This window comes from Vicia villosa, linkage group LG1 (assembly GCF_029867415.1).
Source record: "Vicia villosa cultivar HV-30 ecotype Madison, WI linkage group LG1, Vvil1.0, whole genome shotgun sequence".
NCBI classification, from domain to species: domain Eukaryota; kingdom Viridiplantae; phylum Streptophyta; class Magnoliopsida; order Fabales; family Fabaceae; genus Vicia; species Vicia villosa.
In genome coordinates, this window is record NC_081180.1 from 87338052 (window position 1) to 87352349 (window position 14298).

General features: G+C 31.8%; 2 protein-coding genes and 1 long non-coding RNA gene across 4 annotated transcripts; 1 reads left to right on the forward strand and 2 right to left on the reverse strand.

Moving 5' to 3' along the window:
• Nucleotides 1-2521: 2521 nt before the first annotated feature.
• LOC131648532 (uncharacterized mitochondrial protein AtMg01250-like) lies at nt 2522-3025 on the reverse strand. The gene has a single exon (XM_058918285.1). It carries the CDS (start codon nt 3023-3025, stop codon nt 2522-2524), a length of 504 nt encoding a protein of 167 aa, XP_058774268.1.
• Nucleotides 3026-6791: 3766 nt separating this feature from the next.
• On the forward strand, nt 6792-7599 carry LOC131648539 (uncharacterized). The gene is made up of 2 exons (XM_058918294.1): nt 6792-7262; nt 7474-7599. Exons 1-2 carry the CDS (start codon nt 6792-6794, stop codon nt 7597-7599), a joined length of 597 nt encoding a protein of 198 aa, XP_058774277.1.
• A 528-nt stretch (nt 7600-8127) lies between these two features.
• On the reverse strand, nt 8128-12213 carry LOC131611502 (uncharacterized). 2 transcript variants are annotated; one of them, XR_009286943.1, is made up of 5 exons: nt 11691-12213; nt 11345-11430; nt 10131-10378; nt 9810-9952; nt 8128-8921 (listed from the first exon to the last, which is right to left on the reverse strand). It is a non-coding gene; the product is annotated as an uncharacterized LOC131611502 (long non-coding RNA). The 2 variants fall into 2 exon arrangements; XR_009286946.1 differs by lacking the exon at nt 9810-9952 and having other exon boundaries at nt 8130-8921.
• Nucleotides 12214-14298: the final 2085 nt, after the last annotated feature.

The window sequence follows — 14298 nt, forward strand, 5'->3', positions numbered from 1 at the left end:
TTATCTCTTATAAAATTTAACTATGTCATATTAATCTTTACGTATATATTTTATTAAATTTGTTATTTTTTTTTTTTAACTTTTAAAGTGTGAATAAATTGCTATGGACTGCCATTTTATTTTATTGTTTATTTTTTATTGAACCAAGAACCTTTAAGTCACATAATATGCTTTAACCACTAAGCTAACGTACATTTGTGATAAATTATTCTTTTAATTTAGAGTAATATTAAACATTTTTTTAATTTAAAATAAAAAATAAGACTTAATTGCAATTTTGGTCTCTCTATTATTAATTTTTTTGAGTTTTGATCCCCCTATTTTAAAATCCGGAATTTTAGGGTCTGTTTGAAATAGTTTTTGTTTTTAGTTTTTAAAAACTGAAAAGTAAAAATCAAAACACAATTTAGCCATTTCAGTTTTTTGCTTTTAAAAACTGAAAATTTTTGAAGAGTTTTTAAAAACACATTTGTAAAATATTATATTCAAACAAGTTTTTAGTTTTTAAATTTTCAAAAACTAAAATAGAGTTTTTAAAAAGACTTTCAAACAGACCCTTAGTCCCTATATTTTAATTTTTTGAGGATTTTGGTCCCTTTGCAATTTCGAAGACAATTTTAAATGAAAAAAAGCTCATATTGATGATGTGTTAGTGTCAGTCAATTCAGCAGTGAAATGTTCAAAAAAACTAATTTTATTTAAGATTTATGTTGAACATGTCATCAATGTGAGTTCCATTTCATTAAAAATTGTCTTCGGATTTGCAAGAGGACCAAAATCCTCAAAAAATTAAAATAAAGGGATTAAAATTCAGGATTTTAAAATAGGGGGACCAAAACTAAAAAAAATAATATTAAAGGACCAAAATTGCAATTAAGCCAAAAAATAAAAAATTATAAGATAAAATGATAGTCATTTTAGAACTACACAAATTATTCCTAATATTTTAAATGATGAATGTCTAACTTAATAATTTAGAATGAACATTTGATTATTTACTTTTTTTTGAATGCAAGAGATATATTGAAAGGAGAACTAAGGGTTCTCCAACCCATGTACAAAATACACAGTACAAAGCCAACAAAAGACAATATTACAACCAATTACAATTACGACATAAAAGACAATGGATCTTTGTAAAAATCGTAAAAACAACAATTGGAATGAGTAATATTGCCATATGAAGACCACCTCCAAACCAAAAACTTAATGCTCCAAACCATATTATTTATATTCCACACTTCATTCCTAAAACAAAAACCATTCTTAGTCAACCAAATTATCCAAGATGTGGCTAACCAAAACACGCCCAATTTGCCGCTTTTAATCTTTTTTTCTCGGCTCAAAGAATGTCATTTCACAAAAAAAGAAGCACATTCTTCCTCCTCCCAACCCGGAAAACCTACCCACGAAGCAATTTCTTTCCAAACCAACTTAATCACAATGCATTTAGAAAACAAATGATCCGCCTCTTTCACATGAGCATCACAAAAATTACAGTTTAAATTAATATGTGTAAAAGCAATACCTCTATACACCAATAAATCTTTAGTAGGCAATCTATTCAAAAAGAGCCTCCAACCAAACGCTTTTATCTTATACGGAACTTCCGCTTTTCAAACCAAATTGAAGGCCTCATCACCCTTAAATGGAGGACCGTAAGGGATACGCCTAGAAGCATACAAACCGTAACAAGAAGCAACCGAATAACCTTTCTCCAAATCCAACAACCAAACCGCACAATCCTTCGAATTGTTTAAACTACCAAAAGAATCCAAATTAGCCTTCAACATCGAAAAGGAATTTACAAAGACCGCATCCCTTCCTACAACCGAAATACCAAGATCCCCCCATTTCCAACACCCATTATTCCACTCACCCATAACCGCTACCGAAACTTTTTCAAAGAAGAAGCCAAAAAAAGATCCGGATAAGCCTCCTTTAAAATACAATTATTCCACCAACAAGACTCCCAAAAAGGAGTATTAAAACCATTTCCAACAATGAAATTGCAATTCGAAACAATGGGATCAATATCTAAAGGATTAGAGGACACATTACTAACCTTTAAAATATCTCTCCACCAAAAAGAAGAAGAAGCAAGCTTGAAAGAATCTCCATCACAAATAATTTGCAAACACAAATCGCCGTATCGAGCCTTTAACACATCTAACCATAAAGACTTATGACCTTGAACTATCCTCCACCTCCATTTATTCAAAAGAGCCAAATTAAAATCGGCGATATTTTTTATCCCTAAACCACCTTTCGCATGAGGAAGAGTCACCCCTTTCCATCCAACCCAATAAATAATCCGTTTATCCTCCCCACCTCCCCAAAGAAAATTGCTTTGAATCGCCGTTATCGCTTTAAGAACACTAGCCGGCATCTTGTAGAAAGACATAATAAAGATAAATAAGGGACTCAAAATAGACTTCAAAAGGGTTATCCTACCTCCTAGATTAAGAAATTTATTCTTCCAACCGGATAATTTCTTTTTCATTTTCTCCACTAAAGGAGTTCATGTCGCTTCCTTCTGAGGGTTGCTACCAATAGGAATACCAAGAAACAAAAAGTTGCTATTTTTGACCTTACAAGAAAGATAAAAAGTCGCGGCTTCCAAAAAAAGAGGAGACACATTAATACCAATCAACTTACTTTGGTGAAAGTTAATGCCAAGACCAGAAACAAGTTCAAAAGATCTCAAAACAATCTTTAAAGCCTTAACATGTTTCCAAGAACCCTTTCCGATCAACAAAGTATCGTCCGCAAATTGAAGAATGTCCACCTCACACCTTCTTTTAATATCAAAAGACTCAAATTCCCCAATCTCTATAGACTTTCTAACAAGTCTCGTTAGAGCCTCCGCCACCAAAACAAAAAGAAAAGGAGACAACGGATCACCTTGCCTTAAACCTCTATTAACACCAAATTCCTTTGTTGGACTACCGTTAACCATCACCGACATATTGCTCTTGAAAACCAATAATTCCATCCATTTCCTCCATTTAACTCCAAACCCCATTTTGACCAAAAGAAACCGAAGAAAGTTCCACGAGACTTTATCATATGCCTTTTCGAAGTCTACTTTAAAAAGAAGACAAGAACCTCCCTCCTTATTATTTACTTATTATAAATAATTCATTAATAAATATTTGCTTATTTTAAATAATACATAAGTTTAAAAATAAAATTAAAAAAATATAAATTATAAATATAATTAATCACACATAAATAAATTAAATAATATTTACTTAAAATTAAATAACATACAAATAAATATTTACTTATTTTAAATTAACTAAAATTAAATAATAATTAATTAAGTTTAATAATAATTCAATTAATTACTATATATTTAATTAATTTAAATAATCAATTATTTTTTAAAATTATTTTTAATTAAAATAAATTAATTTAATAGCAATTCATGTAAATATTAATTTTTTAATTTTATTAATTATATTTATGATTTATATTTTATTAATTTTATTTTTAAATTTGTGTATTATTTGAAGCGAATAAATAAGTAAATTTTTATTCTGAATTATTAAGTTAAGTATTCATTATTAGAAATATTAACAATATAAACTGATGACTTAGGTTATTATTTCTTATTTTAAGTTCAGCAATGTTTAATATTACTACAAATCATAGAAATTATTTGCCCCTAATGTATATTAGCTTAGTGGTAAAGACATAGGATGTGAATTAAAGGTGATTGGTTTGACTCACTACGCCAAATTTAAGCTGTAGCAGCGCAGCTACTAAAGCGCTTTTAGAAAAAGCGCTCTCGTAGGGCTCGCTAAAAACAAAATTAATAAACAAGGAAAAATGATGCAAAAAAAGCGCTCTGGTAGGGGGAGTTATGAGAGCGCTTTTAAAAAGCGCTCTGGTAGGGGGGGTATGAGAGCGCTTTTAAAAAGCGCTCTGGTAGGGGGGTTATGAAAGCGCTTTTAAAAGCGCTCTTATAGGGTGGGTGCTACGAAAGCGCTTTTGGGATAAAAGCGCTCTGGTAGGGGGTGTTATTAAAGCGCTTTTGAAAAGCGCTCTGGTAGCCCATTTAAAAAATTATATATTTTACAAACACACGCGTTTTGTTTCAGATCTTTCTTCTTCCTTCGTTTCTCCGCCGTCCTCTCTCCGAAACCCTAGCAACCTCCGCCGTTCTTCTTCCTTTCAGATCCAAAACACACGAGTTTATGGTGAGTTCGGTTTCGATTCTGAAGGGTTTGTTTCTTTTCTGAGTTTATTTCTTAGGGTTTGTTTCGATTCTGAAGGGTTTGTTTCTTTTCTGAGTTCGTGTTGTTGCTGAGTTCTTCTTCCTTTCTGAGTTCATGAATGCATGATGTATACTATTTTGTTAGAGTAATGATTGTTTGATTAATGGAGTTCAGCTATCTGATTTATTTTATCAGAATAGAATAACAATTTCAGCGGCTGGAATTTGGGGATTGTTGTTCATATTAATGATGATTTTTTTCCTCCTAAATGCTTTTATAATATATTCTGGAATAATATGAAATTTTTTCCCTCCTATATCATCTTCCCTTTGATCTGTTAGAATTGTTGAAAACTTCCTCAGGAAAAGATCATCTGTTTTAGATGTAGTGTATTTTCCTTATGTATCACTCATAATTAGATATATGGAAATAGTAGATTTGTAGATTATTCTGCTGATTTTTATTCGAATTGATGCTCAATATCGTGTTAATTTTAGGTACAAAATTGAGATTGAGGTGGAACACGATTCCCAGACTGTTAATTTTATCTTTTGGGACAAGGAATGCATCCCTTATGTTGGCATGTCGGCTCATGCCCTTCGACAGTTAATGAAAAAGGTTTGTCATCTCAGCATACTTGCACAAACTATAGAAGAATTCAATCTAACATGAGATACAACCATTTCAAATGGCAAACTACTTATGAAATCTACTGTACAATCTAACTACTTCATTTTAGTGCAACCACCGTGTTCACTCTATAATTCAAACAAATTTAAGGATACTTCTAATATAAAATTCCAGTACATGTTATACTAATATAATCTTTCTATATGACTCTCTATGTTAACTTCATATGTTTACTTCTATATGTCATATACTTATACATCATAAACCAAATCCCAGTACATCACTTATATAGTCTTTCTTTAGATTAAATTCAAAGTTTACTTCTAATACAAATTCATGATACACTTATATAGTCGCTCTATATACTTTCTATATACTTTCCGTAAACTAATTACGTTTTTGTATTGTAGGTTGAGCTTCAAAGTTTACTTCTAAGTTTAATGTGAATGTTGTGTAAATAATCACGTTTTTCTATTGTAGGTTGAGCTTCAAACAGTGGATGGATTGGTAAAGGATAGAACACAATGTGCCCCTTCCGATTATGTTCCACAGAATATGAATCAAGTAATGTACCCCGAAGTCGTCTTCTGTGGCAGGATCGTTCGGGGTACAGTTATTTGATTCATATTCTGTGACACAATACAACATAGCTCAGGTGACTACTGGTTCTCCACTAAAGCATCAATACAACATAGCTCCAGATAATACAGGAAGCGTACATTGGTTGCATAAGAACTCGGAAGTTGTTTCCCATTTAGTTGTTTTGGTTTAGAAATATGTGAATTGGTTTAGTTGTTTTGGTTTAGAAATATGTATATATGTATTTTGATTTACATTAATGGTATATAATATAATACTTTTTTGTATATAATCGATATCGATTATAATGGTATATATCGATTTGAAATGATAAATTATAGGTTCATGAAAAAATACTGCCAAAAAATAGTAAATTACAGGTTCTAAAATATTGCTGCCAAAAAGTGCAGGTTTAGAAATAATAAAAAGCATAAAAAAAAAACGCAACATACGAAAGCGCTTTTGAAAAAAGCGCTCTTATAGGGGTGCCTACCAGAGCGCTTTTTCCTGAAAAGCGCTCTTAAAGGGGGGCCTACAAGAGCGCTTTTTCCAGAAAAGCGCTCTTATAGGGGGGGCCTACCAGAGCGCTTTTAAAAGCGCTTTCGTAGCCTATGCCAGCGCTGGCTTTGGCAGCGCTTTAAAGCGCTGTTAAAGGCCAAAAAAAGCGCTTTTAAAAGCCTTGCGCGTTGTAGTGACTCTTATAAAAACAAAATTTAGTTTTTTTTATGTTTTTAAAAATGAAGTGTAAAAAATAAAATTGAATCCAACGTGACAGACCAATCACAGTTTAAAAGTAGAAAAAAACCAATCATAATTTAAAAGTAGAAAAAATAAACCGATTTGAAAAAATATTGACAAAGGGATTAATATAACCCGGTTGAATTTTGTAAGGAATTAAATCTAGTTCTTTTTCTTGTCAAGGATTAATTTGAATTTTGTAGTTTTTATGAGAGACTAAAATGAATCTTCACTCTATATTTTATTACAGAAAATAGGATATGTATTGTCACGTAGAATAATTTTACCATGTTGGTTTGTTATTGCATATCAATTAAACTCTTTTCAATGTTATATTTTATATTAACATGATAACTAAAATTAATTGAGAACAATATAAAAAAAGTCATATCAAAAGCAAGTTAATAATAGCTCAAACAACTAAATAAAATCCACAAACCACATACTTCACACAGTTCAAACAAAATAAATGAAAATATGTAAATAAACAACCAAAAAAATTTATAGCAGAATGAGATTGTGTAAATAAAAAATTATTTTCTAAACTGAAAAATTAAATTACATGGTTTGATAAGCGGTTTAAGGCAGGCTATTCAAGACGCCGGTTTGATGGATATTCACATGGAAGGTCATAATTTCACTAGATTTAGGAGCCTTGGAACTGATAGAGAAGTAGAAAAAAATATAGACAAAATTATGGCAAACAGAGTTTGGTTGTCTTTGTTCCAGGATGTAAATGTGCATTGCCTCTCAGCTACCATGTCGGATCACTATCATGTTTTTCTCCGCTGTGACAAAATTACAACTCCTAATCGGACAAAGTTGGGTTTCTGTTTTGAAAATGCTTCGTTAACCGAAGAAGACTTTAATGATTTTGTGTGCGAGCAATTGAATAGCCTTGCCAGTCTTCCATTATTAGACAAGATGAAGCAGAATGGAGAAATTCTGCAGAATTGGGGCAAATCAAATTGTCATAAGATCAGGAAGGAAAATGACAAACTGCACGGAAATATAGAACAAACTCGAAATAACGTCGGGCATGATAATGGTAATTACTTTACAGCTCTTAAAAGGTGTATGAATTCCCTTCTGGTAAAAGATGATATTAATTTATTAGAAACAAAGAGCTAAAGTTCATTGGTACAAGGACGGTGATCTCAATATTCGGTTTTTCCACATTGTCGCTACTTCCAGGAAGAAAGTTAATACTATCAAGTCTCTTATAAACAGTACTGGGGAAATTAAAACTTCGATAGAAGACATGTGTACTATAGCTCATGATTACTTTACCGATCTTTTTTAGATGAAGCCAAGTTCACGTGAAAGGGTTCTGCAGGCTATTAGTTCCTCTATAAGCGAAGACGATAACCGTATGCTGACGGCCCCTTTTATTATCGAGGAATTAGCTGAAGCTATCTTTTCTATGTAAGCCAACAAAAGTCTTGGCCCCAATGGTTATAATCCATGATTTTATCAACACTTCTAGGATACGTGTGGTTCGAAAATTCTTAATGTTATTATTTCGTGGTTAGAGTTCGTCTCTTTTCCTCCAATCCTCAATATGACAAATATTACTCTTATTTCTAAAGGAGAAGTGCAAACATCCTTAAAAGACTAGAGACCGATAGCATTATATAATGTGGTGTACAAGATAATTGCCAAAGTCCTCGCAAACTGTTTGAAGAGAGTGCTGCATAAGCGCATTTTTGAAAACCAGTCGACTTTTATACTTGGAAGATCCATTTTGGACAACTCCATGGCGGCAATCGAACTGGTTCATCACATGAAGGATAAGACTAAAGGTAAGGCCGACAATATTGCTTAAAACTCGACATTAGTAAAGCTTATGACAGGATCAACTGGAATTACTTGAGGGAGCACTACAAAAAAATGCATAAATTACGACAGTTATTTTAAGAAAATTACGGCGGTTTCAACCGCCACAATTTACAAATACGACGTTTTGAAAAATGCCATAAATTTGGCTGCCGCAAGGAAAATAATGGCGGTTTAAAATCAACCGCCGTTCTTTACCTAGTTTAAAGTGGCAGTTTATGTTTGAAAATAGTGGCTGTTCTAAGCGCCGTATTGTTCACTTAATAAACAAATATCTTCAAATTTTACGTTGGTTAGAACCATTGTAATATACTAAAAATTTTATCATTATAAACCGTCGTAATTCACTTATAATATAAGCCAAACCCAATATTGACTATAACAAATAAAAATAATTAAAGTAATAAATAACAATAATTAAGTAATAAAGAAAATTTTCAATAAGTGCCTACAACAAATATCAAAGACCATTTTAGATGATTATTTAAGTTAACCCTCTATGGAACTATCTATAGAATCAATACAAAAGTTCAGTGGACCTATCACTGTTGTATTGAGAAGGAGTGAAGGCAAGCCAATCAGTTTAAAAGAATCATATAAATTATGGTCATCACAGGGTTACAGATACAGAATAATAAGCCGATCTATCTTGATCATCAGAGGGAAGCCAATCTCGTGTGCCAACCCAATAGCTTCTTCAGTGCTCTGTTAAATTTATTATTATGAATAAACTGATGTCATGGAATCCAAAATTCACTTCAAACTTTTTATTGAAGTTATTTGATGCTATCAACACACCAGTGTCTAATGTTATACTTGCAAAAGCCTATCACTTCCTGGAACAGTAGGAACATTTGTTTTCTTCATTGTTTCTCTAGCAGTTGCTTTGTCACCCATAACCCGAATACTGGCAACCTGAAAGGCATGACTAAATATTCAGATTTACCAAATAATTTGAAGGGGAAATATTAGAGAAATTCATGAACTATACCAGCAGTGTGTATTTAACAGAATTCATCATTATTCCATTGTCGGGATTGACTACTCTATCATAATTGACAAGAAAATATAGTTTAACAATAACCAAATTCATCATGCAGTGTCGTAAAATGGCCGCAATAGACTATAGCACTAAAGCATAGCAGAATTAGACCAAATCATAATGCAAATTTTTGTGATACACTAACTAGTATAAAGTATTGTCAAATAGAGGCTGCAGCAATCTAGCGCAGTAGAGTCTGAACATACGATTATTTTCCCCAATCCATGATTAACAACGTTGTCATCCTATTCATATTTTATTTCTCAATTTTTAGCCAAGTTCTATAAATGATTTTTTTTTTGTTTTGTTTTGGTAATGACTATAAATGATCTTTTCCTTTTGATTATCAAGAGTTAAAAATGAGCAACTATTAATCCCTAGTTCATATCATTTCGTGTTTTCATCTTTTAATTATAAAATCATCATAACCTTGGTTTGGTTGTTTCACTTCATAGGAAACCGTGAACACAAATTTTAATTACTTTTACCATCTCCTACAAATTGTGATAAAACAATGACACAATGTTATAATCAATAAATAAAATTAATATTAAAAAATCTCAAACCAAACACCACTATCATTCCCATATTTCGAAGCACATTCAAATGGATATCTTATTCACACAAAAGATTGTATTACTACAAAAGTACGTATTGTTCATAGTTTTCAGTTTCTCTTACATCTAGATAAAGATTAGAGAGGAAAAGTAAAGTAATCAAAAACCAAAATGATACCTAATTCATCACAGAAAAACTCATACCTATTTTATGAGAGAATTCGAATAAGCCTTTTTCAATCAAGGTTGAGTAACTTTCCTCGGAAACTTCACCTTGTTTGTTTCCGATAAGAAACTACACTAGAATGTGAATTCTTGTTGAATCCTCCTCTCGACGCAAACAAACACTAGGATCCGATTCAGAATCAAGTAAATTAAGTAATTAATTAATCTATTAACTAACTAATATAGTAAATTAAGATTATGAGAGTAATTATTGAGAAATTGTTATTGTGACGACGGGAACAGTGGGCGGTAAAGTAAAAGAGTTGCATGCGGACAAAAATATTCGGTTCAAAATGATACCTTCCAATGGGGTGAGTTATGCCCATTTCCATAGCTGCAGCAACATCAATAGCTTCCTTTTCACAGGTGGGAATGCAGCAGGAAGAAAGGTTAGATTCCTTGTTTCTAATTTGATGACCATAAATGGGATCAACTGCCTTGAACATAACTCCACCACTAGTACTAGTCAATGTCCCTGTTTTATCAAATGCAATGGTGTGGCATGAAGCTACCACAGCCAGAACATGTCCACATTTGAGTAATATGCCCTGCAAATTGAGGTAACTGTCACACTCACAAATAAAGGAATATCCATGCTGTAAATTTGGAAAACTTGGAATCTGATTATACTTCACTTTAAACCAACAAACACAAAGTTTAGAAAGAGGGTCTTGAACAAAGTAAAAAAAACAAGATAATCAAACCATTGCCTTCAGCTCAGCTTATTGATTGATCCAATCATGAATCTTTATTAAATAAGTAAAAATTAGTTTCACCACATTGTTGATGATACTAGTTTTCTAGGTTGAAGCATCAAACATGTTTAGTACTAGTATCTATAGTAAAAACAACATCAACATTTGAAAAACAACATTATTCAATGTAGAAATATTGATTGATCTCTAGTAGTTAGCAAAATGTTCCACGGGCAGCTCAAAAATTCATTCTGCTTAACCCAAACATGTTGAAGTTAGAATAACTCAATTTCATATTATTTGTTTCATGGTAATCTTATTTCCAAGTGAGGGTTTAGTCGGCTCTAGGATTCTGATTTTTATTGTGGAGAACATTAATTTCTAGCAATTATCAAAGCAGAAATGACATTCGAGACATTGGATTTTTTTTATTTAGTTATGTTTTCATTTTCTATACTAGTATGATCCAATAGAAGCAGGTCTTTGCTATTAACTTTACACTAAAGACTTATATGAATTCAGTCTCAAGCCAAAACTGAAGAAAGGTGGGATATTTGTGACACAGGAAGAACTTGAAAAGTTCTTGGCTATCCGTAACGATGTAGCAGCAATGATAGCTGCTAAGGAGGCTACAAAGAAGACCAAAACTCACTGGTTTTACAGCAACACAACCTAATTTCCTCTTAGATTTCGTTGTTTATAGAAGCTTTGAATTTTAAAATAAAGAAAACTAATTCACTAGCTAAAATTGGTAATCTTTAAATGCACCATATTAGCGATATGATTCAGAGAGAGCTATCTGTAAGAAAAAATTATTACCTAGTTTCCAAACTGCAATAACCAACACTATTTTGCTTACTTTCAATCAAAGAGACTAATCTGATCAGACAATATTCACCTGGAACCTGTGAATCAGCAATCAAGCAAAACTTGATTAGTAAATAACTAACCATAATAATCACACTTCATTCAAAGCACTAAGAAACTATCATTAAAATACCCTACTAAAGGCACTCTTCTGCAAGAAGATATAAAGAACTTGAACTTATACACACAAAAAACCTAAATGAATATAGAATAATATATATTCAAATAAGGCTAATCTTGTGAAAAAAGCATATCAGTCTCATAAATCATAACATGAAAAAATAAAGCTCGATATTACCTTGAAATTGGTGGATTGTCGAGTAACAGAATCAGGAATCGAGCAGTAAAGCGATCAATTGCAGAACTGTAGATTGTGGAGTAGCAGAACAGAGCAGCAGAAATCTTGATTGCGAAACCACAGATTGTCGATTGAACAAATCGAATATGATGATTCAAACGAGTGGTAGGATTGATTAATAGGGTTTCATATTAATACTAAAGATGTGTGATTCTAATTTCAAATTATTAGGGTTTGAGTTTTAAAGAAAGGAACATATTGAAATTGAAAGGGTTTACGGGAAACTGAATGGAAAAGGAAAGGAATCATAGAAATTTGAAATCTAAGCTTTTAGGAAACCACAATTTGGAGAGGAAAGGATGAAGAGAGAACCTTAGGGTTTCGTTGAAGGAGGAGATGAATAGTGATTTTCTTTTACTTTTTTTTTTCTTTTTTTTTAATCTATATGTAGACCATATACATTAATTATTCAATGAATCTAAAAAGTGATTTTCTCTTATAATTTGGGACAGAGGGAGTACTATTTATTACGAAGGCCAAATGCAAGAAAGGCAAGAATTACACTAATCTCACCCATGTTTCAGAAAAAAACGGAATTTATGTTTTTCCAAGAAGTAATCATTTTGGTCTTCGTTTGTTTCGTATCGTACTATATAGCATCTCTCATAGAGTAATGTTATTTAGTACGAATGAAATTGGAGAAGAAATGCAAGAATGGACACATGTCATTATATTATAGGGAAAATTTTAATTTATGTTCTCTTATAATTTGGGACAGAGGGAGTACTATTTATTACGAAGGCCAAATGCAAGAAAGGCAAGAATTACACTAATCTCACCCATGTTTCAGAAAAAAGCGGAATTTATGTTTTTCCAAGAAGTAATCATTTTGGTCTTCGTTTGTTTCGTATCGTACTATATAGCATCTCTCATAGAGTAATGTTATTTAGTACGAATGAAATTGGAGAAGAAATGCAAGAATGGACACATGTCATTATGGTTGAGATTTATTCTTGCCTTTCTTATTTTATGTTTTCTTAACAATTAGCATGCTTATTAGTAAGAAAAAGTGAAAATAAGAAAAGCAAGAATAAATCTCAACCATTCTTTATCACAACCACCCCATGATCCTTATGAAAAAGGAAATTTAATTTAAAATAAATTAAAAATTATCCACTAAATTAATGACACATGTACATTCTTGTGTTTCTTGTTCAACTTCTTTCGTACTAAATAGCATCATATTATTAATTTTTTCTACAATATTATTATAATTTAATATTAATAAAAATTATTTTATTATATTATATATTATATCATTATATATAAGAGAATGAAAAAAACATGAAGAGTGGTGAACCCTAAACGTGTGCCATACAATTGTGATAAATTTTTAGTAAATAGTGACGGTTGAAACCGCCATTTAATTACTAATATTACGTCGTTTAATAAAACCGCCGTAATTTTCTGTAAATTGCGGCGTTTTTAACTAAACGCCATAACTTAAGCGCCATAATTTACGCTATCATGGGCTTCAGCCAAAGATGGATAAAATGAATTATGCTCTGTGTAGAAACAATTGAATACTCGGTGAATTTATATAGTAATAAGGTTGGGCCAATTATCCTGGGTAGAGGTTTGAGGCAAGAGGATTTCCTATCCCCGTGTTTATTTATCATTTGTTCTGAAGGTCTTACTGCTCTAATTAAGAAGGCAGAAGCAAGAGGAGATATTGGTAGATCTACAATTTGTAAAAATGCTCCGATTATATCTCATTTACTTTTTTCAGAAGCAAGAGGATTTCCTATCCCCGTGTTTGTTTTTTGTTCTTCAAAGCTGCTCAAAAGGAAGCTATTGAAATTAAGAATATTCTTGTCATTTATGAAGAGACTTCGGGACAATCTATCAACTTGCAAAAATCTGAACTATTTTGCAGTAGGAACGTTTCTACGGATATTAAAAATATGTTGGTTGATACTTTAGGGGTTCACTAAGCGTTAGGGACGAGTATTATCTCGGTGTTCCTTCTAGGGGTGTTCAAAACCAAACCAACCCAATAGAAAATCGTAAATCAAACCAAACCAAAACCGCAGAAAAACGCATTTGGTTCGGATTAGTTTGGGTCATCTTTTAACAAAACTGCACGGTTTGGTTTGCGGTTTGTATTTTGTAAACCGAATCAAACAGCATTATGTTACAACCTAACTTTTACTTAACTCACATTCAACCCAAACTTAAATCTATTACACCTTAGCCTTATAATTACAGACAATTTTCTCATCCTTACACATATGATTTTACTCCCGATCTTCTCAAGTCTCTAATAGCATTATCGCGCCTTCTTTGCCACATACATCTTCCATATTTTTCTATAATCTCTACTTTCTTATATTCTTTCTTTTTCACCTTCTCATTTTTATGCAAATGTTCCTTATTTCAGTTTCATTTTTATTGCACATATACTTCTCTAATCTCTCAACTCTTTTGTTTTTCTTTTACACCTTTACTAGTCTCTCGTCTCTTCTATTCTTTTGTTTCATTCTAATAATTTTTATATTGTTTTATACTATTATTTTATGTTTATTATTCCACTTTTGTCTAATTTAAT